General features: G+C 58.4%; 1 protein-coding gene across 1 annotated transcript; it reads right to left on the bottom strand.

Moving 5' to 3' along the window:
• Positions 1-722: 722 nt before the first annotated feature.
• On the bottom strand, positions 723-13493 carry LOC128343153 (uncharacterized). The gene is made up of 3 exons (XM_053291720.1): positions 11856-13493; positions 2721-4946; positions 723-2038 (listed from the first exon to the last, which is right to left on the bottom strand). The coding sequence occupies exons 1-3, from the start codon at positions 13366-13368 to the stop codon at positions 1974-1976; spliced, it is 3804 nt and encodes a 1267-aa protein (XP_053147695.1). The 5' UTR covers positions 13369-13493; the 3' UTR covers positions 723-1973.
• Positions 13494-20055: the final 6562 nt, after the last annotated feature.

The following is a 20055-nucleotide window of genomic DNA, read 5'->3' on the forward strand; positions in this document are numbered from 1 at the left end:
TCCAGCTTGCGGGGGGCTCCGGGGCCCGGTCCCTGCTGCCTGCGGAGGGGTCGGGGGCGCGCGCCCAAGAGCGGCTCCCACCTGCCCCTCCTTGAGGCCGCGGGTCGGACTGCGGCAGCCCGAGGGGCCCGCTCCAGCACGCGGCCCGGCCTACAGGAGAGGCAGCACCGCCGCCCGAGCCGAGGCCGCGGTCTCCCAGGCCGGGGCAGCAGCAGAGAGGGAGGCGGCGGCGGCGGGCCAGCTAGTTGTCGGGGGAACAGGGGGCAGCCGGGCCAGGAGGAGGACTCTGACGGGCAGCACCGCCAAGGCATCCCTGCGGAGCCGCCTCCCGGAGAGTCCGCCCTTGGTCCATCTCGCCCAGTGCCGTCGGCGCGGACAGGCAGCAGCAGCAGTTCAGGGAAGCGCCTTTCCCAGGCCTGCCTGGAGATGCTGCCAGGGGCTCGATCTACGGCGGAGCTGCAGGCCCTGCTGCCCCCACCCTGCGCGGGGCTGCTCCCAAGTGGCCGGCTCGGTTTCCTGGAAGGGGGCCCACCGCTGGCCCGGTCGCACCTCCGCCTTCAGCAACAGGCTGGTCTCCTCTGCTCCACTGGGGCGCGGGGGGGGGCGGTCCTGAGGGCCGGAGCCCACTGACCCCGGCGGACGGCAACCCGGGCACGAAGGGGCCCCCTACCTCCCCGCGGCCGCCGCCGGGCCCTGGCAAGCATCCACTCCGGACACAGACGTCAAAGAAACCAACCACCTTTATGCAGCTGACAACAACTCGCGCAAGAGGCCGCGGGATGGGACGGGACGCGCGGGGGTTGTCGGTGGGTCTCCCCCTTGATTCTGCTACGCCCCCTCCAGTCCTTCTTGGGGGGGGGAGTATCACACACAGCCCTCTTACAAATGCCCGGTCCCACCGGGAGGAAATACCCCCCCCCCCAGGCGCGCCCCAAGTAGTACAGGCACTGGACTCCAGCGGTGCCCTGAAACAAGAGCCCCCTCCCCGCAACCAGCGCAGGAACCCCGCAAAGCCCCGGGAGGGGGGGGCCTGGCTTCCTCTCCCTTCCCCGGGATTCAGGACAGGAGTCAAGACCCTCATCCCACCAGGGAGCCTGCAAGGATGCTCCTGCTGCCCAAAGGAAGGCGGGGGGGAGACCAGGCCAGAGCTAACACCACCCCGGGCAACACCCTCCCTTAATGGACTCTCTAGTTTAACCCATTGCTTGCCAGTAGGTATGCACAGGAACCAGTCCAGAGGCCCTTTTACAGACCTCCAAACCAGTCTGAAAGTGGGGGGGATACCTTTAAGGAGCAGGGGGGCACTTACCCACCCACACACCCACCACATGTCCCCCACCGGCACTGTGATTGCTGTGATTTAAAACGGTCCCATGGGGCTTAAAATGGTCCCATGGGGCAGCAGAGCACCTCCCTGCCCCCCCCGCACGTCACGAGTAGCTCCAGCAGGCGCCAGGTACTTCTGGTCCAATGTGCGGGGCAGGGGGGGGCACAAGGAGGTGCACTGCGGCCCCACAGGACCATTTTAAATCACAGCGCAGGTGGGGGTGGGCAAGAGTATCCCCCCCCCACCTTCGAACCAGCTACTGCCGGTTCCGTGCACACCACTAATTCCTGGGCAGCAATTCCAGACAGGGTTGCCGGGACGGACCAACTCTGTGTGGTTTCCCCTCCTGGAGGATGCTGAGCGCCCCTTGGCCAGAACTGCCTCCTAGCAGACGCCTCCCACTGAAGCCCACCCAGGAGGAGCCACGGGGCTGGGGGAGGGATGGGACCCCTCTTTGGCGGGAGGCGTCTCCAGCCCCCTCGCCGGGCCTTGACGTGGGGCAGCTGTGGGTCACGTGCCCCGGAGGCGGAAGAGGCAGTCCAGTCAGATGGGCTTGCTCGGCCACACGGGGCCATCCCCTTCTGCTGCCCTGCGGGAGTCACGGGGAAGAGTCTTGGGCAGCCGCCAAGTGTGAGGGCCCCATGAGTCACTCCCAGGCTCCCGAGGGCCCTCCAGGTCCTCCGTGGTGCTTCTGCTGGACTTGGTGGTCCCCTGAAAGAGAAGCGAGAATTCTAAGCAGGTGGGGGCTCGGTGAGGCGCCGCCGAGGGCATCCTCCTGACAGGGGCCCCATCCCCTGGGCCCGGCTCAATGGCTCTTGCTGGGGGGGGGGTGCGAGAGCCCTGCTGGGACCGGGAATGGACTTCTGCATCCCTTTTGCTGCTCAAACTGCTCAGAGGACCTTTGCTTGGGGCAGAAGCATTCCCAGAACCACCCGGCAGCTGCCTCCCCAACGCCATGGGCCAGAGCAGCAGAGGACAGCTCTTGGTCTCTCTCAGAAGCCAGCAAACATCCTGCTGCCTGAGCCCACTGAACTGCCCCATGGGGGGGAACCTGCTCTGACAAAAAAGCGAGGGGAACCAATTCCACTCAGCAGGCTGAGGTGGGACACAGAGAACAAGCGGCCTGCGCAACTCACAGCCACTGGCCGTTGGAACAAATGTGCTGGAGAGGTCCCGCTGCTCTCTCCCAAGGCAGCCAAAGGCTCTTCAGCCAGGCTGGCGAAGCTGGGGCACCGCAAGGACTAGGCCCAGCTGAAGCCAACAGGACAAGCTGCTCTCGATGAGGGCTGCTCCGCCCAGTCAGGCCTCAATTTCAGTGGGGGGGGGAGGCAGCGGCCCTGGGCTCCCCAACGCACCCCAGGGCCAGGAACGGGAGAGCGGAGCGGCCCCTCACCTGGGCTTGGCCTTGCGGTGGGCTCTGGGCCACCGGCCGCGGGGGAGGCGCCACTCCGCTGCTGGTACTCCAGGAGGCCCTCGAGGCAGACCGAGGGCCGGGCTCGGAGCTCCTCCAGGTGGCTGCTCATCGCCTCCATCAGCAGCCGGACGTCCTTTTCGGCAAAGAGCAGGCCGGCCGGGCCCGGGCGGAACATCTGCGGCAGCCGCTTCACCAGGCTCGGCTGGAGGGTGTGCAGGAGATGCCAGCGGCGCATGCAGTTCGCCTGGCAGCTGATGGCGCCAACGTGGTTGGGGAGGAGCTGGGCCCACCTGCACAGGCCCTGGGGCTCCAGGGGCTCATAGGCTTCCACCGCCCTCTGGTAGATGGCCATGGTCGAGCCCAGCAGGGCAAAGAGCTCCTGCTGGCTGAAGAACCAGAACTTCCAGGCCGAGCACCCGCAGCACCCGCGCTGCTTCTTCTGGCTGCCGTGTTGCGGGCAGACCCAGGCGTAGGGCACGGGGGCTCCTCCCGGGGGCAGGACAGGGCTCGGGCAGGCGGCCAGCAAGCTCTTCCTCTGCGGGACGTTCCAGGCGGTCTGGCACTTCCGCCACCACTGCAGGGCGGCCTTCGAGGGCACCCAAGTGGCCAGCTTGCCAGAGGCCTTTCTGCTGACGGCCCGCCAGAGCTGGTCAGAGCTGCCCGGCTGCCCACCAGGGGCGGCTTCCTCTCCGCCCCCCCGGGGGGGCCCCTGCCGGAGCCGCCCCAGGTCACAGGCCTGGCGCAGGGCGATGGCTTTCTGGTTGAGGCTGCCCACGAGGCGGAGGAGGAGCCGGGCCCCCTCTCGGAGGGCCGCGGGGTGCACCCTCTCTTGCCTCTTGGCGGCCTGCTGCACCGTGTCGTGGAGGAACAGGGCGGGCCCGGCGAGGCGCAGCGCGTCCCACTGGATCTCGCAGAAGGGCGCCACGGCGCTCCGGTATTGCCTCTTCCCCTCCTGGCTCAGGAGGGCCCAGACCTCCCCGTTGAGCACAGCCGGCTCAGCCACCTCGTCGGGCAGGAGGTGGGGCAGGAGGTCGAGCAGCCGGTGCTGCGTCGGGGCATCCAGGATCTCCTGGCACTGGAGCCACCACTGCACGACCGGCGCACAAGGCAACCACTCCTGCTGGTCACTGGCCTCCTGGGGGGGGCAGCTGCTGAACTCGGGTTGGCCCCCAGCCCCACTTCTCTTCCTCCTCTTCTTCCTCGCTCCCTCTTCCTCCTCTTCTCCCTGCCCATGGCTCCCTGGCCCGGCTGGGCCTCCCTCGGGCCTCCCCACTCCCCCAAGCCTCAGGGGGGTGCCCCCCGGACCTTGCCAAGCCGGCTCTCCGCTCCCCCCCTCGGAGCTTCCCGGATCGGCTTGGCCTTGTTCCCCGAGTGGTCGTGTCGGGCTGCTGGTGGCCCAGGACGGTCCCCACATAGGGCTTCTGCTGCCCCCTGGATTTCCAGGAAGGGGCCCCTGCCCCCTCCCTTGGGGCAAAGCCTGGAGCTCCTCCCCAGTCTGGCCCCAGCTTGTGGGGTGCTCCCTTCCTGGTTCCCAGAGGGGGCCACCCCAGGGGGTCGGGAGCCTCCACCCAGGAGCGGGGGGGCTCTGCAGCAGCACAAAGGGGGTGGGCTCAGTGCTCGGGGGAGGCTGGAGGGGGTGTGGGCCGAAAGAGGGCAGCGGCTGCAGTGCTGGGTGAGCCGGGGCCGGCTGGCACTGCGGCTGCCCCGGCAGGGCCGGCTCAGAGGGGCCCCACTCCTGCTGGCTGCTGGACGGAGCCGCCGGGGAGCGGGAGGCCCCCTTGGGAGGGCCGCTGCTCCACTCAGGGAACTGCCCGGCCCCCCGGCCCCCTGCCACCTCCTCACAGCTCCCCAGCGGTGCTCTGCCCTCCTCTGGCCTCTCGCCTCGCCCCAGTCCCGTGGGGCTGCCCCCCCAGACCAGCCGCTCTCCTGCCCAGCTCGGCTCTCGGCCGGCTCCCTCAAGGCGGCGGCACTGCAGGGGCAGCGGGTTCTGGCCACCGATGCCCCTGGATGGGTCCCCCGCGGGATCCCCCCAGGCTCCTTCATTCCCAGCCGGGTTCTCCCGCCTCCCGGCTCCGCGGGGTCCAGGACTCTCCCTTCCTCTGCTCTCAGGGCTGCTCCTGGTGCTCCCAGCCTGGCTCCCTGAAGCGCGGACCCTCTGTGGACAGGCAGCACGGTCGGGAAGGGTCTGCTCGGCTGGCGGGCTCCCTGCAAAACAACCCAGAGTCACTGGCTGCAACTCTCCGCCTCTGGAGTCTCCACGAGATCACAGTCCTGGTGGTGGTGGTGGTGGAGGAGGAGGAGGAGGAGACGGCCATGGCAATAATAATGATAATCCAGTCCAGGGATTCTCAACGCTGGGTCCCCAGATGTTATTGGACTTCAACTCCCATAACCCCCAACTAAAGGCCACTAGGGCTGGGGATTATGGGATCTGAAGTCTGGAGACCCAACGCTGAGAATCTCTGATCTAGTCCACCTTTTGAAGAATGTCAGGATTTGGTGTGTGCAAAATTTGTGGGTGGAGTCCTACCGATACCTCATGTTGCCTACACACAACCCTGCCTTAGCCGCATGCATTGCTTTTTACATCTGAATATGCTGGAAGGGAGGTCTAAAGAATCTCTTGGGTCTTGTTCAAAGGTAGTTTTGAATGTAATCATGAGATATTAACTGTGCTTGTGAATATGTTTAACACTCGATAATCAGCTCAGTCATTAAAAAATGATGTTAGGCCTGAGAGAAGCAGAAGAGCGTTCTCAGATTCTCACTCAACCCGCACTTGATGAAGCATTTGCTTGCTCCCCTCACCTCAGAGATCTCTCCACCCTCCCCTGAGCCGCACTCCTGCCCCGCTCCTCCATCCCGTTGCTTCCATCCCCCTCACCCCTCTTGGCCGCGGCTGCAGCGTGGTGGGCGCCTATTGGCCCAGCTGCAGCCCCCATCCCCAGAGACCTCCTCACCCGAGCCCTGCAGGGTGACCAGGCCCTTCCTCACTGCACCACCCCCCATGGCCACTCATTCCCCTCAGGCCACGGATGGCCCGGCCATCCCTTGCCTGCCTGCCAGCCTCCCTCCCTCCACCAATGGCCTCGGTAGCCCCAAGCAGCAGCAGCAGCGGCGGTGGATTGGGCCCTTCTTTGCTGCTGCCGCCACCACCATGGCCCATCGCTCCCCTCCGGCCACTGACAGAGGCCCGGCCCCGTCCCTTCTCTCTCTCTTCCCCTCCCTCCCTTTTCTCTCTTTCTCTCTCCTCCACCCGCTCTTCCCCCCCTCTCGGTCTTTCTCTCTTCCCCTCCCTCCTCTCCCTCTCCCTCTCCCTGAGTTAACAGGTCTTGTTCATCTTGGCAGCCTCCTCCTTCTCCTCTTTCCCCCCTCACCACCCCTCTCTGGGCAGACCCCTGCTGCCCACTATCCTTTTATATATTTATATATATATAAAGCCCATTCCAAAATGGCTCAGGGCGGGTTACAATTAAAAACAAACCACTAGAACAATAAAGAGCTAAAACAAAGATTAAAAACAATGTGACAACAGTTAACAATTTCAAAACAAGAATTAAACAATTGCAGTAATTAAAACCCCCGGAACCGGGTTAAAATATTAAAACCGATTTTAAGACCCTGGAAAGCCAGGCCAAACAAATACGTATACTGACGAATATATATATCTATATATAGATATATATATAGATATATACACACACACACACACACACACACACACTGTCGAAGACACAAGGCTTCACTCTTAGGCTAGATATCTGGAGTTCTGCAAAGTCTAACAAGTACTCCTCATATAAGAAGGACCAGTTGGCCAGTCACTTCCCCTCCATGCTCTCCAGGCCAGGCCTGGGTGCATCTTGAAAAGGGACCTGCACAAAGGGCCCCAAAGACAGGATGCAGCCTGCTTTTACACAGATTTTAGGGAAGCAAGTTAGCAGTAGATTCATGATTCCATACAAGGTTAGGCACTGTGAGAAACAAATCAAAATCCGCCATGATTAACAAGGTGCGTGCGCAACCTGGAAAGGGCCTTCCTATTAAACTCTTATAACCCCCTCTTAGCTAAGCAACTATTTTGTATAAGAGCCCCTGGTGGCGCAGTGGTAAAACTGCCGCCCTGTAACCAGAAGGTTACAAGTTCGATCCTGACCAGGGGCTCAAGATTGACTCAGCCTTCCATCCTTCCGAGGTCGGTAAAATGAGTACCCAGAATGTTGGGGGCAATATGCTAAAATCATTGTAAACCGCTTAGAGCAGTGTTTCTCAACCACCGGTCCCTGGACCGCTGCCGGTCCCCGAAGGCTTGAGTGCCGGTCCCTGACTGGGAGTCAACCCCCCCCAACTGAAATCAAGGCACTCACTTCCTCAATTTTGCACATGGCACGGAAGAGGAAGAGTATCACGGAGGCATGGAACCCTTCTTGTGCCTTGTCTCCATGTGCTGCTGAGATCTTCCTACAGCTATCTTATTCCCTATCTTTACAGCTTCAAACTGTATGCGGTGCGGGGGCATGGAGGAAAAAGTATGGCAGTGGGCGCCACTTGAAGAGCTGCTGGTTCTTGCATGCTCATTATTTGCAGCCAAAGGTTGGTTGATTGAAACCCAGCTGCCTGTTGTGGTCGAGGCGCCTTGAGAGGGAACACTGTTTCCCTTTTGCATCAGTGGGGCTTGCTTGTATGTTGTTTTCATTGGCCCCATGTAGCTTTTGAATTTTTCTAATGGCCCAACATACCCTCTCCACTGAGTAATCAGAAGCACCTCCACCCCCACCCCACACATACTGAAGACATACTGGAGACAAATTTGTTCACCCAGGCTTTTAGATTCAGGGGTTCTCAACCTTGGGTACCCAGACGTTGGTGGACTTCTACTCCCATAATCCCCAGCCATAATGGCCAAATGCCATTGTTGTTGGGGGTTATGGGAGTTTAACTGAGGGACCCAAGGTTAAGAACCCCTAATATTCCATGTTCGCAAAAGATTCCAAATTTAATTATTTTAATGCTTATATTATTTTCATTCTAAACTGCCCAGAGATGCATGTTTGGGGCAGTATAGAAGTCTGATAGATAGATAGATAGATAGATAGATAGATAGATAGATAGATAGATAGATAGATAGATAGACTTGAAACCAACCCCTTTACTAACTGCTGGTCCGGGAAACTGCGCATGAAGAATGTAGCGGTCCTTGAAACTCTGCACGAAGAATTTAGCGGTCCTTGACTCCAAAAAGTTTGAGAAACACTGGCTTAGAGAGCTTCCAGCTATAGAGCGGTATATAAATGTAAGTGCTATTGCTATTGCTATTTGTATATGTGAAGCAACTTTTGCTTTGCCATGTCTGGGGAGATGTCTGGGGCGATAACCCCATGTTCAGCCCAGTTCCCCTTTCAAGATTGCTTGTGTGAGCAATACAGTTTCCAGTGAGCCAGCAGCATTTGGGGACTTTCCATGACCAACAGGCTCATACAGTAGACAGGTACACCTGTTATTTGCCACCACAATCTCCCTGCTCTGTACTTCCTGTACAAAACTGGTTCTGATTTAGTCCGCTCCACTGTGTTGCCGGATATAGTTTCGTCAGCCTCCTCTAATCTGAGACTTTCATAGTCTTCATCCAGGGTCAAGGTTTGTACGGCTACATAGACAGACTCCGGTTCCCTTGCTGGTCCGGGTTGTGGGCCATGTACAGTGTGTGCCCCCTTATTCATATACTTGTTACCTTGAGTGCAAATACATTGGGCACAATAGCTTATTAAGAGGAACAGACGATACAGTCCCACAAGGAACAGTATCACACACAACCCAGGATAAAATAGCCTAACCCCATGCTCCCAACCAATCTGTCACCCAAGAAAACAAATCTCAATTTCCTTCCTGCTCAGGGTGAATGAGCTCTCCTATTGCCTCAAGGATACTCTTTATAGCCTTTGAGACATTTCCTGAGCTGTCAGGGATCTACACGCAACATTCACGTCCAATTAGAGCGCAAACACCACTTGGTGCTGCAGTCACTATGTCCAGGGCCATGCGTTTAGTATCCAATTGCTCTCTCTTTCCTTCCTGAGTCTCAAAACAAGGGGTTTTATTTATTTATTTGATTGATTGATTGATTGATTGATTGATTGATATTCCGCCCTTCCAAAATGGCTCAGGGCAGTTCATAGCATGATAAAAACAATTAAAACAAATTAACAATTAAAATCAAACTATTAAAACACAATAAAACAGCTAAAAGCCCTGAAAATCAGGGCAACAATTTAAAACAGTTCATCATTTTAAACCCTGGAAGGCCAGGCCAAATAAGTAGGTTTTAAGGGCTCTCCTGAAGGATGGCAATGATCTCAAATTACGAATTTCTGCCAGGAGTGCATGCCACAGCCCAGGAGCAGCTACAGAGAAGGCTCGCCTCTGTGTCGCCACCAGACAAACCAGTGGCAACTGGAGATGGACCTCCTCAGATTATCTTAAGGTGCGGTGGGGATCATGTATAAGAAGGTGCTCTCTTAGATAACTCGGACCTAAGCCATTCAGGGCTTTAAAGGTAATAACCAGCACTTTGTATTTTGCCCAGAAACATACTGGCAGCCAGTGTAGCTGTTTCAAAAAACGCATAATATGGTCTCTCTGGGTTGCCCCAGAGACCAACCTGGCTGCCGCATTCTGAACTAACTGAAGTTTCCGGACTACGTACAAAGGCAGCCCCACGTAGAGTGCATTGCAGTAGTCAAGCCCGGAGGTTACCAGCTGATGCACCACTATTTTGATGTCATCCTCTCCAAGGAATGGGCGCAGCTGTCGGATCAGCCGAAGCTGATAGAAAGCACTCCTGGCCATGGCCTCCACCTGAGATACCAGGGTGAGGCCTGGGTCCAATAATACTCCCAAGCTGTGCACCTGCTCCTTTTGGGGGAGTGTAACCCGCATCCAGCACAGGGAGATCTAACTCACCCCTCAGATTCTAAGCCCCCACAATGAGCACCTCCGTCTTGCTTGGATTCAGCTTCAATTTGTTCTCCCTCATCCAGCCCATTACTGCCTGTAGGCAGGCATTTAGAGAAGGAGTGCCATTTCCTGAAGATGAAAAGGAGAAGTAGATTTGGGTGTGATCAGCATACTGATAACACCCAGCACCAAATCTCCTGATAACCTCACCTAGCGGTTTCATGTAGATATTAAAAAGCATTGGTAACAGAATGGAGCCCTGGGGGACTCCATATAGCAGCTCCCGTTTTGAAGAGCAACTGTCACCAAGCTCCACCATCTGGAATCTACCTGAGAGATAGGACCAGAACCACTGCAAAGCAGTGCCCCCTATCCCCAACTCCCCCAGGTGATCCAGAAGGATACCATGGTCGATGGTATCAAACGCTACTGAGAGATCCAGAAGAACCAGAAGAGTCACACTCCCTCTGTCGATTCCCTGGTAAAGGTCATCCATCAGGCCGACCAAGGCTGTCTCAACCTCATAGCGAGCCTTAAAGCCAGTTTGAAATGTATCTAGAAAATCAGTTTCCTCCAAGACTGCCTGGAGCTGGTCGGCCACCACCTTCTCAATCACCTTGCCCAACCAAGGGAGACTGGAGATTGGCCTGTAACTGTCCATCACTAAGGGATCCAAAGAAGGCTTCTTTAGGAGTGGTCTAATCAATGCCTCCTTCAAACAAGGAGGCACCCTACCCTCCCTCAGTGATGCATTTATGATATTAACTAGGCCATCTCCAACAATCTCCCTGTGAGATAGAAGCAGCCAAGTCGGGCAAGGGTCCAGAGAGCAGGTGGTAGGCCTTACCGCCCCAAGCAGCTTGTCCACATCCTCAGGAGTCACAGATTGAAACTGATCCAATCTAATACTGCAAGAGGGATTGCTGGACTCCTCCACAGATCCTGCAAAAACAGTGGAGTCCAAGTCGGCCCGAATACAGGAGATCTTGTTTGCAAAAAACCCATTAAAGGCATCACAGCAGAACGACCCCAGGGACTGATCTGAAGTAGAAGGAGCAGAAATCAAACTCCTCACAACCTGGGATAGCTCAGCTGAGCTATCAATTATATGTTGATGGGTCTTCCATGAGGAATGAAAGGGGAGCAGTCACTGCTGGGTATGCCATTTCTGCAGGTCCCTTTTCAAGATGCACCCAGGCCTGGCCTGGAGAGCATGGTGGGGAAGTGACTGGCCAACTGGTCCCTCTTACATGAGAAGTACTTGTTAGACTTTGCAAAATGAAGTAACTCAAGGTATCTAACCTAAGAGTGAAGCATTGTGTCTTCGACAATATAAATTCCTCTCCTCTCCAATCAAGAACATCTGACCACTCTTTAACCATCACAGGCTCCTCCTCCCTATCTGCATATGGAATCCCCACTGCCCAATCAGGTGCTTCTGCTCACAAAATCTCGCGAGAGCTCCCACATACGGGATCAGCCATGGGTACGGCTTATATAATATAAACATCTAAATATATAAATAAAATATCTCTCTGTGTGTTTGTGCGTGTGTGTGTGTCACTACTCAACAAAATGAATAGTGTTGGAAGTCCTACAAATTCAAAACTATGCTGCTACTTCCCTTTTGCAAGTACAGGAATAAAAAAATTCTATTATATAAGCTTAATTTAGTTAATCTGATATAATAACCATCTATGCAAAACAACTCTGCCCAGCCAATGACAGTCCTCACCTACTAGTAAAGAGACAACCCAGAAAGCAGCAACTTGATGCCAGCAGTAAGGTTTACCATTTGCTGTCAAGAATGTGAGTCTTCAGGGCATGAACCCCACTTTTTTATTTAAAGTGTGGCATGAAGAACATAAGAACAGCCCTGCTGAATCAGGCCCAAGGCCTATCTAGTCCAGCATCCTTTTTCCCACGGGCCCACCAGATGCCTCTTGGGAAGCCCACAGGCAAGAAGTCAGGCCATGCCCGCTCTCCTGCTGTTGCTCCCCTGCAACTGGTATTTAGAGGCCTTTTGCCTCTGAGGCTGGAGGTGGCCTACATTCTCTTGAAAGGACTCAGTGAGCCGGGCAAAGGGGGGCAGAACTTCTGGGCTTCCTAACATACCCCAGGGGCCTATGGGGTGAAAGTCCTTAATTCTGGAGACTGCCTTACCTGTGCTTGGCCCATGGGACGCAGAGTAACTATCCGTGGGGTGACAGGTGGCAACAATGGCCTGATCTCCTGGCCTGGAGGTTGCTGCAGCTGCTGCCGGCAGTCTGCGGTTGAAGGAGACCTGTGAGGCCACCATAGCTACCAGCTGTTTGGCTTTGTCTTCTGCAAAGAGCTTCCCCTCGGTGCTTTCAGACTCCAGGCCCAAGTACGAGAAGGTGGTGAGCCAGCGGTCGATGAGCCAGAGGACATGCCAGCGGCGCATGCGGTTGACGGCCTGGTTGATGCTGCTGATGTGGTAGAGGAGCAGGCGGGCCCAATCCCACAGCTCCTTGGGGTCCAGCCGCTCAGCCCTCGCCGCCGCCTCCTCAGCCTTCTCCTGGATCAGCATGGCCGGCCCCAGCATGGAAAGCAGGTCGTGATGGATGGCGCAGAAAGAAGAATCGGCAACAGAACTCGGCCTTGATTTCTTCTGCTTGAACAAGCGCTGGACGTCCTCGTTCAGGACAGGAAGCTCGGATGCTCTGTTGGGCAGAAGGGGACGCGGGCAAGGGGAGACCATATTCCTGAAATAATCTTCCGTCAAGTATTCCACATCCCTGGAAGCCACAACCTTGTGGCACATCAGCCACCACCGCACCACCGCTTCACACGGGCTCCATGGCTCCAGGCAGACAGAGGGAGAAGCCACAGAGCAGCTGGGTGTCCCATCCAGAGGGGAGCGGCCGTCCCCCGCCGCAGCATGGCTGCTTTTCTCCTCCTCTTGTCCTTGTCTGTGGGTGGCTGGCTCTCTTCTGCCTTCCCAGGGACCCTCCTCTGCTCTCCCAAGCCTTCTGGGGCTGCCCCGTCTCTCCCCACTTGGACTGGGCTGCCCGGAGAGCCTGGGGGGGTTGCCCCACTCCCTTTTCATCCCTGCCCTCCCCAAGGGGGCTCCCTGGGGCTGGCTCTGGTCCCCGGGGTGCCCCGGCATCACCCACGGGGGGATGTCCAACCACTTCCTGTGCTTCTCGCCCTCCTCCGCCCCCCCGACAGGCAGGCCGCAGGTGCCCCCCAAGGACCCCCGCGGGGTCTTCCTGGGGGGGCTGCCCTCCCGCTCTGGCTGGGGCAGCGGCGGCAGTTCTCTGCGGGGGAGGCTCCCGTCCCGGGCCCAGCCCTGGCCCAACCTCTCTGGAGGCTGGCGGAGGGAGCCCGGTCCAGGCTCCGCCGCCGGTCCAGGCTCCGCCGCCGCCCCCTTCCTCCTCCTCGGGGCTGGCGGAGGGAGGAGGAGGGCCTGCCCCACGGGAGCAGCTGGGCCCAGCGCCCGCCCCTGCTCGGGCCCCCAAGGCGGAGGCGGGGCTGCAGCTGCTGTGGTGGTCGCCCCGCTGGGGAAGGGAAGCACCGCCAGGGCGGGCCTCTGCGCGGCCTTCCCCCGGGGGTCCCAGGGGTCCTGCTGCCGGCCAGGGGGCTCGCCCAGCCCCGAGGAGGAGGAAGGGGGCGGCGGCGGAGCCTGGACCGGGCAGCAGCCGGGCGCCGACATGATCGCCCTCGCCGGAGAGCGCCGGGCCCCGTCGTTGGCTTCTGGTTACCGCGGCAACCGCGACGCCAGCTTCCGGGGAGGGCGCCCCTTCCGCACTCTCCCTGGCCAAGGCCGCCCCCCACCGGAAGCAGGCCCGACCTACTTCCGGGTCCGTCCTCTTAATGGGCTCGGCCCCTCGCTGGGCCGCTGCGCTACTCCACCCCCCCCCACCGGATTCCCACTTGGCGGCCACCGAGGACGATGGGAGTTGTAGTCCAAAGCCCCTGGAGGGCCGAAGGCGTGCCGCCGCGAAGCCGCCTCGCTCCGCTCCACGCGCCGCGCTTTGGGTCAAGGAAGAGAGTTTCCGCCGGGCGACCCACCAGCCAGCCCGCCAGCCCCTCTGCAAGGGGCGCCCCCCAACCCCTTCCCCCGAGGAGTGAGGGATCCGGCGAGGGGGTGCCTGCGGCCTCTCCCAGACCGCCAGGCTGGGCAGGCAAGGCTGCAGGCCTCGAGTCCCCACCTGGCCCCCTCTGCTTCCCTCCTGCCATGGGGCGGGACAGGACGACCAAGGCCCCCCCTCTTCAGGGGGCGGCATATGGAGCCCGTCCTGCCTCGCCCGTTGCAGACCCTCACAACAGCTCCAAGGGGTGCAGATGCCGAGGCCCTGGCCATTACCGGGCAGTAGCTTGTCGGAACTCTTTGCCACGAAAGGCATTCAAGGGGGGTTCAAGCTGGCCCGCCGGAGCCATGCCTGGGAGTGCATTACAGAGCGTGCCCCCATGGAGAAAGAGCCTGGAGAAGACCCCTTCCCTATTCCTTTCAGTTGGGTGGCTGGCCAGGCTAAGGCCTTTCCTGCAGGGCTGACCTTCCTTGTGTGTGTAACAAAGCCAGAAAATATATTCTATTATGTACAGAACCAGAGAAAATATGGGTGAGCGCTGCTGCCTATAGAAATCAGTGGAGAAAGCCGGGGTTTTAGGGTCGCCATATATCACTCCCCCTCCCAAACGAAGCACAGGTAGCAATAGAAAGCGGAGGGTCTGCTCGTTCACACTCCAGTCTAATCCTACCTGCAGATGTTTGTGTTTTCCCTTGCAGTAATTAACAATTTACCCTGCCAATTCTACTTCTAACCGGAACAAAGCTCAATTAGGCTGAGGATGCTGGAGTGCCTTTGGAACATCCTCACACTTTAGTTGGTGGCACCCTGGGAGGGCCTTAGCCTGTAAGGTAGCCCCCTGTTCATATAGCAAGCGGGGGAGGGGGAGGGGAGAACATGAGCTACATTTGGCTCCAGAGGGGCTCTCTCTGCTTTGGGTATGGAAAGCATGACCTCCAACCTTACTCTCTGCCCAAGTGGCCATCCCTCTTTTTTCCTTTGAAGCATCTGCTTAGGTCAAGTCCAGAAACCAGGTTTACCAAGGGCGGTGCTCTCAAGAGCCAGGTCCGTAACCCAAGAGTGTCTCTCCAAAACATTCAGCAGTGGCAATCCTGGCTCCCTGCCATGTCACGTAGGTGTGATCCCATCCATGTGTCCTTCTGTCATGGAAGGCAAGGCGTCTGGAGGTGGACTTGTGTTCCTGTGACTTCTCCGCTGGTCTGCCTTCCAGACCAGCTTAGCTTCCTGATGTGTAAATCCATGAACCTAGACACGGTGTTGTTGTTTTAAATCAAACCTTTATTCAACTAAAGATCACTGAAAAAAGGAAGCGCTTGGGGGGCCCCACCCCACTCCAGGCTGCAGTGCCACAGGAGGTGGTAGGCCTGTATGCCTCTCTGGTGAAGAAACTGTGCCCACCCACTCCTGGCAACTCTTTCAGGAATGGAATTGGCCAACTGCAGGAATCTGTGCAGCAAGGCCAGTGAGCAGGAAAGCTGGCCGACTGGCTCCCCCTTCTTCCCCAAGACTCAATATGGATTGCTCTCCTTCCGAAAGGTCTGCTGGAGATACGCTCCTACCACTATATTTGCAGCCAAGAGGACAAAAAAGAAAACACCCTGCAAACGGGAGGAGGCACTTCTGCCCCCACCCCGCATCAAACCAGCCCCATTGGTAAGCTCTGCATGACAACAACTGCTCATGTCCCAGCCTTTTCCCCAGAAAGGAGTGAGAAGGAACAGCAGGTGCTCCAAGGACACCTTTGAGAAGAAAGCAAGCAATCGTTCACCTTTCTGCAAGCTGTGGGCTGTGTGAGTGTCCCCTTTTGGAGTAAAGCAGATTCTCAACGTGTGGGTCCCCAGATGTAATTGGACTTCAACTCCCATAATTCCCAACCAAAGGCCACTGGGGCCGGGGATTATGGGAATTGAAGTCCAATAACATCTGAGGACCCACACGTTGAGAAACCCTGGAGTAAATGGTGCCAAGCCACCCTCGGTGAGAACTGCATCCTGCTCACTGGAGAAACTCACACCTCCCCCTGAAGTCTTATCAGTCCGCTGTGGATCTGTTGGGCAGACCTTGCTCCTCTTCCATACCTGGAAGGAAACATGGCTAGGCCCCAAATGCCTGAACCTGGGCATGAGCCAAAGCCAGACAGCCTTGATGCGGGGCCAAACCCACCCTCTGCTGCAGTCCAGGCAGGTGCGCTGGCATTGCACCAAATCTTCTCCCTCACATACTGTTGGGGGGGGTGTCTAGAGACGGAGCCACTTCTCAAGTCATCCAAAGTCAAGGAAACCCCAGGAACAGCCGCTGCGGAAGGACAGGACACAGGGAGCATCTCCCAGGCTGCACTCGGCCCTCCAGCCGCTGAAGAGCCGTGTTCTTTGGCTCACTGGCTCACTGCAAAACAAGCGAAAACTCTCAGTGGCAGCAGCTGGCAGTGGAGGAGCAGAGAGCACCCTTGCCACTGGGACCAGGGATGACTCTGAGCCCAAGAAGGATGGTCTGCTTGAAAGTGACTTTCCCCACCCTAACCCCTCCTGGTGCAAGACAATCTTCTTGCCATTGGGTTCAGTCCTCTTCTCAATAAGGCTCCTGGTTCATTGTGGGAGGGGGAGGGGAGTCCATAATCCATGCAGTGAGGGCGGGCAGACTGGAGAGGCTGCCGACTTCTGTCTGCCTTGACCATCACTCCTCCAACCGCACACCTGGCATCCTGCGAGCAGCCACCACTTAGAAGAGAGAATGCTGAGCAAGACGGATCCCTGGAGCAGCAGAGGAAGGCCTCTTCCGGGAGGTTCTTGGGTGGGGGGGGACGGGACACTTCCCTTCATGCTGCACGTGGGATGGGGACAGGCTGCCTACAGAGGAACTGTCAGGGTGGGTAGCCCAGCCCTCATCTACAGTGAGGGAAATAAGTATTTGATCCCCTGCTGATTTTGTCCGTTTGCCCTCTGACACAGAAATGACCAGGCTATAATTGGAATGGTAGGTTTATTGTAGCTGTGAGAGACAGAATAACAACAAACAAACCCTCAAAAGCCCAGTGCCCAAAAGTCAGCGATGGATTTGCATTGTAGTGAGGGAAATAAGTATTTGATCCCTTCACAAAAGATGTCTTAGTACTTGGTGGCAAAACCTTTGTTGGCAATCACAGAGGTCAGACGTTTCTTGTAGTTGGCCACCAGGTTTGCACACAACCCAGGAGGGATGTTGTCCCACTCCTCTTTGCAGATCCTCTCCAAGTCAGAAAGGTTTTGAGGCTGATGTTTGGCAACCCGAACCTTCAGCTCCCTCCACAGATTTTCTATGGGATTAAGGTCTGGAGACTGGCTGGGTCTCTGTCCTTTCCCGGCCCAGCTTTTAGGCATCACCAAGGGACTCATCCACATCTTCTGCTTGGAGATTTCCCTGCCCCGGGATCTTCCTTAGCAGCTTCTCTAGGAGATCTCCTGTGTTTTCCGGAAAGAGCTTCCCCGCTGTCCCCGGGCCAATCAAGTCCGAGAGCTCACCCTTGAGTTGGGGATGGATGGCACCAATGGCATCCACCCGCCGCAACCGGATCACTCGCTGGTTGATCCCACCGATGTAGCGGATGAGATTCCGGACCCACTCCTGCAGCCCCAGGGGATCCACTTGCTCCTGCCTCCGAAGGCCTCGCTCCACCGCATCGCAGATCTTCATGGCCGGCCCCAGCATGTCCAGGGCCTCCTCCTGGACCTGGCAGAAGCCGTGCATGGCGGCAACATGTCTGTCAGACTGCTCCTGTGTGAGCAAGGCTCGGATGTTGTCGTTGAGGAGAGCGGACTTGGACGTCCCGCCAGGCAGGAGGGGACGGGGACAAGTGGAGAGCAGCTGCTGGCAGGCTTGGGCATCCAGGGTGCTCTGACACTGCAGCCACCACTGCGTGACAGTCTGGCAGGGCGTCCACCACTTCTGGCCGTCTTTTGAGAAAAAGCATCTACTGACGGGCGGCTGATGGCAGCCAGTGTCCTCAACACAACTCCCTTCTCCTTTCTCCTCCTTTCCTCCATCAAGGCTGGGATGCTCTTCTTGCCTCCTCTTGGGACTGCTCCGCCTGACTCCCCCAGAAGTTGGATGGCTCTTCTCCCTGACTGGTTGGGTTTGCCTACTGGTGTTTGACAAGCGATCATGCCTGTTACTCCCCGAATCCTTCTGATCTCTGGTGGGGCGCTCACGTCTCTTGCCTCCATCAGGGCTGGGATGCTCTTCTCTCCTCCTCTTGGGACTGCTCTGCTTGGCTCCCCCAGACGTTGGATGGCTCTGCTCCCTGACTGGTTGGGTTTGCCTACTGGTACTTGATGATCGGTCACGTCTCTCACTCCCCAAATCCTTCTGATCTCTGGTGGGGCGCTCGCGTCTCTTGCCTCCATCAGGGCCGGGATGCTCTTCTCTCCTCCTCTTGGGACTGCTCCGCCTGGCTCCCCCAGACGTTGGATGGCTCTGCTCCCTGACTGGTTGGTTTCGATTACTGGTGCTTGGTGAGCGTTTGTTCCTCCCCGAATCCCTCTGATCTCTGGTGGGGCGCTCACACCTCTTGCCTCCATCAGGGCTGGGATGTTCTTCTCTCCTCCTCCTTTTGGGACTCCTGTCTTCTCCTGGACTCCTGTTGCCGTTCATGCTCCTGGAGCGGTCCCTCCGGTCTGTCCTCGGGCGGCTGCCCCACCGGTCCCCATCCTCCCCAAAGCTCCTGCTCCTGGAATGTCCCCACTGCGCTTTCCTCCGCGGGCTGCCCCGCCGACCCCAGCCCCCTCCTCTGCTGCTGCTCCGGCTCCGGCTCCTGGAGTGCTGGGCCTTCCTCAGGGGGCTGCCCCACTGGCCCCGGCCCCCTTCTAAGCTGCTGCTGCTGCTGCTGCTCCAGCTCCAGCTCCTCCTGCAGCGTTCCCAGCGGTCCTTCCTGGAAGAGAGGCCCCACCAGCTCCTGCCCCATCCTAAGGCGAGGCTGCCTTCGCTGCCGCTGCTGCTGCTGCTGCTGCTTCTGGAGCGTCCCCGCCGGGCCTCCTTCAGGTTGCTGCTGTCACCGCCCCCCCACTGGCTCCGGGGCTCCTCCGGGCCTGGGGGCTCCCCCTGCCCCGCCCAGCCGCTGTCCGGGTTCTCCGGGGGCGGGCGGGCCGCCGCTCCTCGGGCGGAGGCCCACTGAGGCAAGGCCCACCCCACAGGGACCGGGACCCACTGCACCTCCACGCCCGCGGGGGGGCCGCCGCCGCCGCCGGGGACCAGCTGAGTCTGCGCGGGCCCCGCAGCGCCTGACGCCGGGCCGGGCAGCCAGAGCGGGGGCATCCCGGGCACCTTCGGCAGCGGCGGCGCCGTCGCCTGCTGCTGCGGTGGTGGCGTCGGCTGTTGCTGCTGCTGCCCCCGCAGGGTCTGCAGCCACAGGCTGAGGTCGGCCAGCCAGGGGGGCTGCGGCGGGGCCGAGGCGGTCGTCGCCATGGCTGCCAGGGGGCTCCCGCCCCGCCCACTCCCGTGTGCGGCGAGCGGAAACGCTCCGCTCACTTCCGGCCCGGGACTACCGAGAGAGCGCCTAGAACGCCACTCAGGTCTCAGGGCAGGGGGTCCTGGGGGGCTCCCATTGGCTATCGAGGCTTGCTTCCATTGGCTGTCTAGCGTTGCCGCGGAAACGAACCACTCACTTCCGGCCCGGGACGACAGAGCGGGCGCCTAGAACGCCACGGGGGGTGCGGGGTCTTCCTCGACTTCCGTGGGCGGAATCAAGGCGAGTCCGAGTGAATTGGCTTTAGAATTGAGTCCCGCCTGCCAAGTGTTGGTGTCAACATCCAGCAAGACATTGTCCAAAACAAATGGTGGAAATGCCCAGCACTTTAAGAGCCTGCTGCAGGAACATGGGGAGCATATACTGGAACATATACTGAGTCCGACCCTTGGTCCCTCTAGCTCAGTATTGTCTTCACAGACTGGCAGCAGCTTCTCCAAGGTTGCAGGCAGGAATCTCTCTCGGCCCTGTCTTGGAGATGTTGCCAGGGAGAGAACCTGGAACCTAGATGCTCTTCCCAGAGTGGCTCCATCCCCTGTGGGGAATATTTTACAGTGTTCACATATCAAGTCTCCCATTCATATGCAACCAAGGCAGACCCTGCTTGGCTATGGGGACAAGTCACGCTTGCTACCACAAGACCAGCTCTCCTCTCCATTGAGTTCCTCAGGAACATAGGAAGCTGCCATAGACTGAGTCAGACCCTCGGTCCATCTAGCTCAGTCTTGTCTGCACAGACTGGCAGTGGCTTCTCCAAGGTTGCAGGCAGGAATCTCTCCCAGCCCTATCTTGGAGCTTCTGCCAGGGAGGG

The sequence above is a fragment of the Hemicordylus capensis genome, chromosome 2 (genome assembly GCF_027244095.1).
Source record: "Hemicordylus capensis ecotype Gifberg chromosome 2, rHemCap1.1.pri, whole genome shotgun sequence".
Lineage (NCBI taxonomy): Eukaryota > Metazoa > Chordata > Lepidosauria > Squamata > Cordylidae > Hemicordylus > Hemicordylus capensis.

What these genes read in the sequence shown, in the direction of transcription:
- LOC128343153 (XM_053291720.1), bottom strand. Translation starts at nt 13,368, where the DNA reads ATGTCGGCGCCCGGCTGCTGCCCGGTCCAGGCTCCGCCGCCGCCCCCT. An exon ending in GTCCCATGGGCCAAGCACAG is followed by an intron (nt 4,947 to 11,855) that starts GTAAGGCAGTCT and finishes GTTGTTTTGCAG; the next exon opens with GGAGCCCGCCAGCCGAGCAG. An exon ending in CACCGCAAGGCCAAGCCCAG is followed by an intron (nt 2,039 to 2,720) that starts GTGAGGGGCCGC and finishes CTTCTCTTTCAG; the next exon opens with GGGACCACCAAGTCCAGCAG.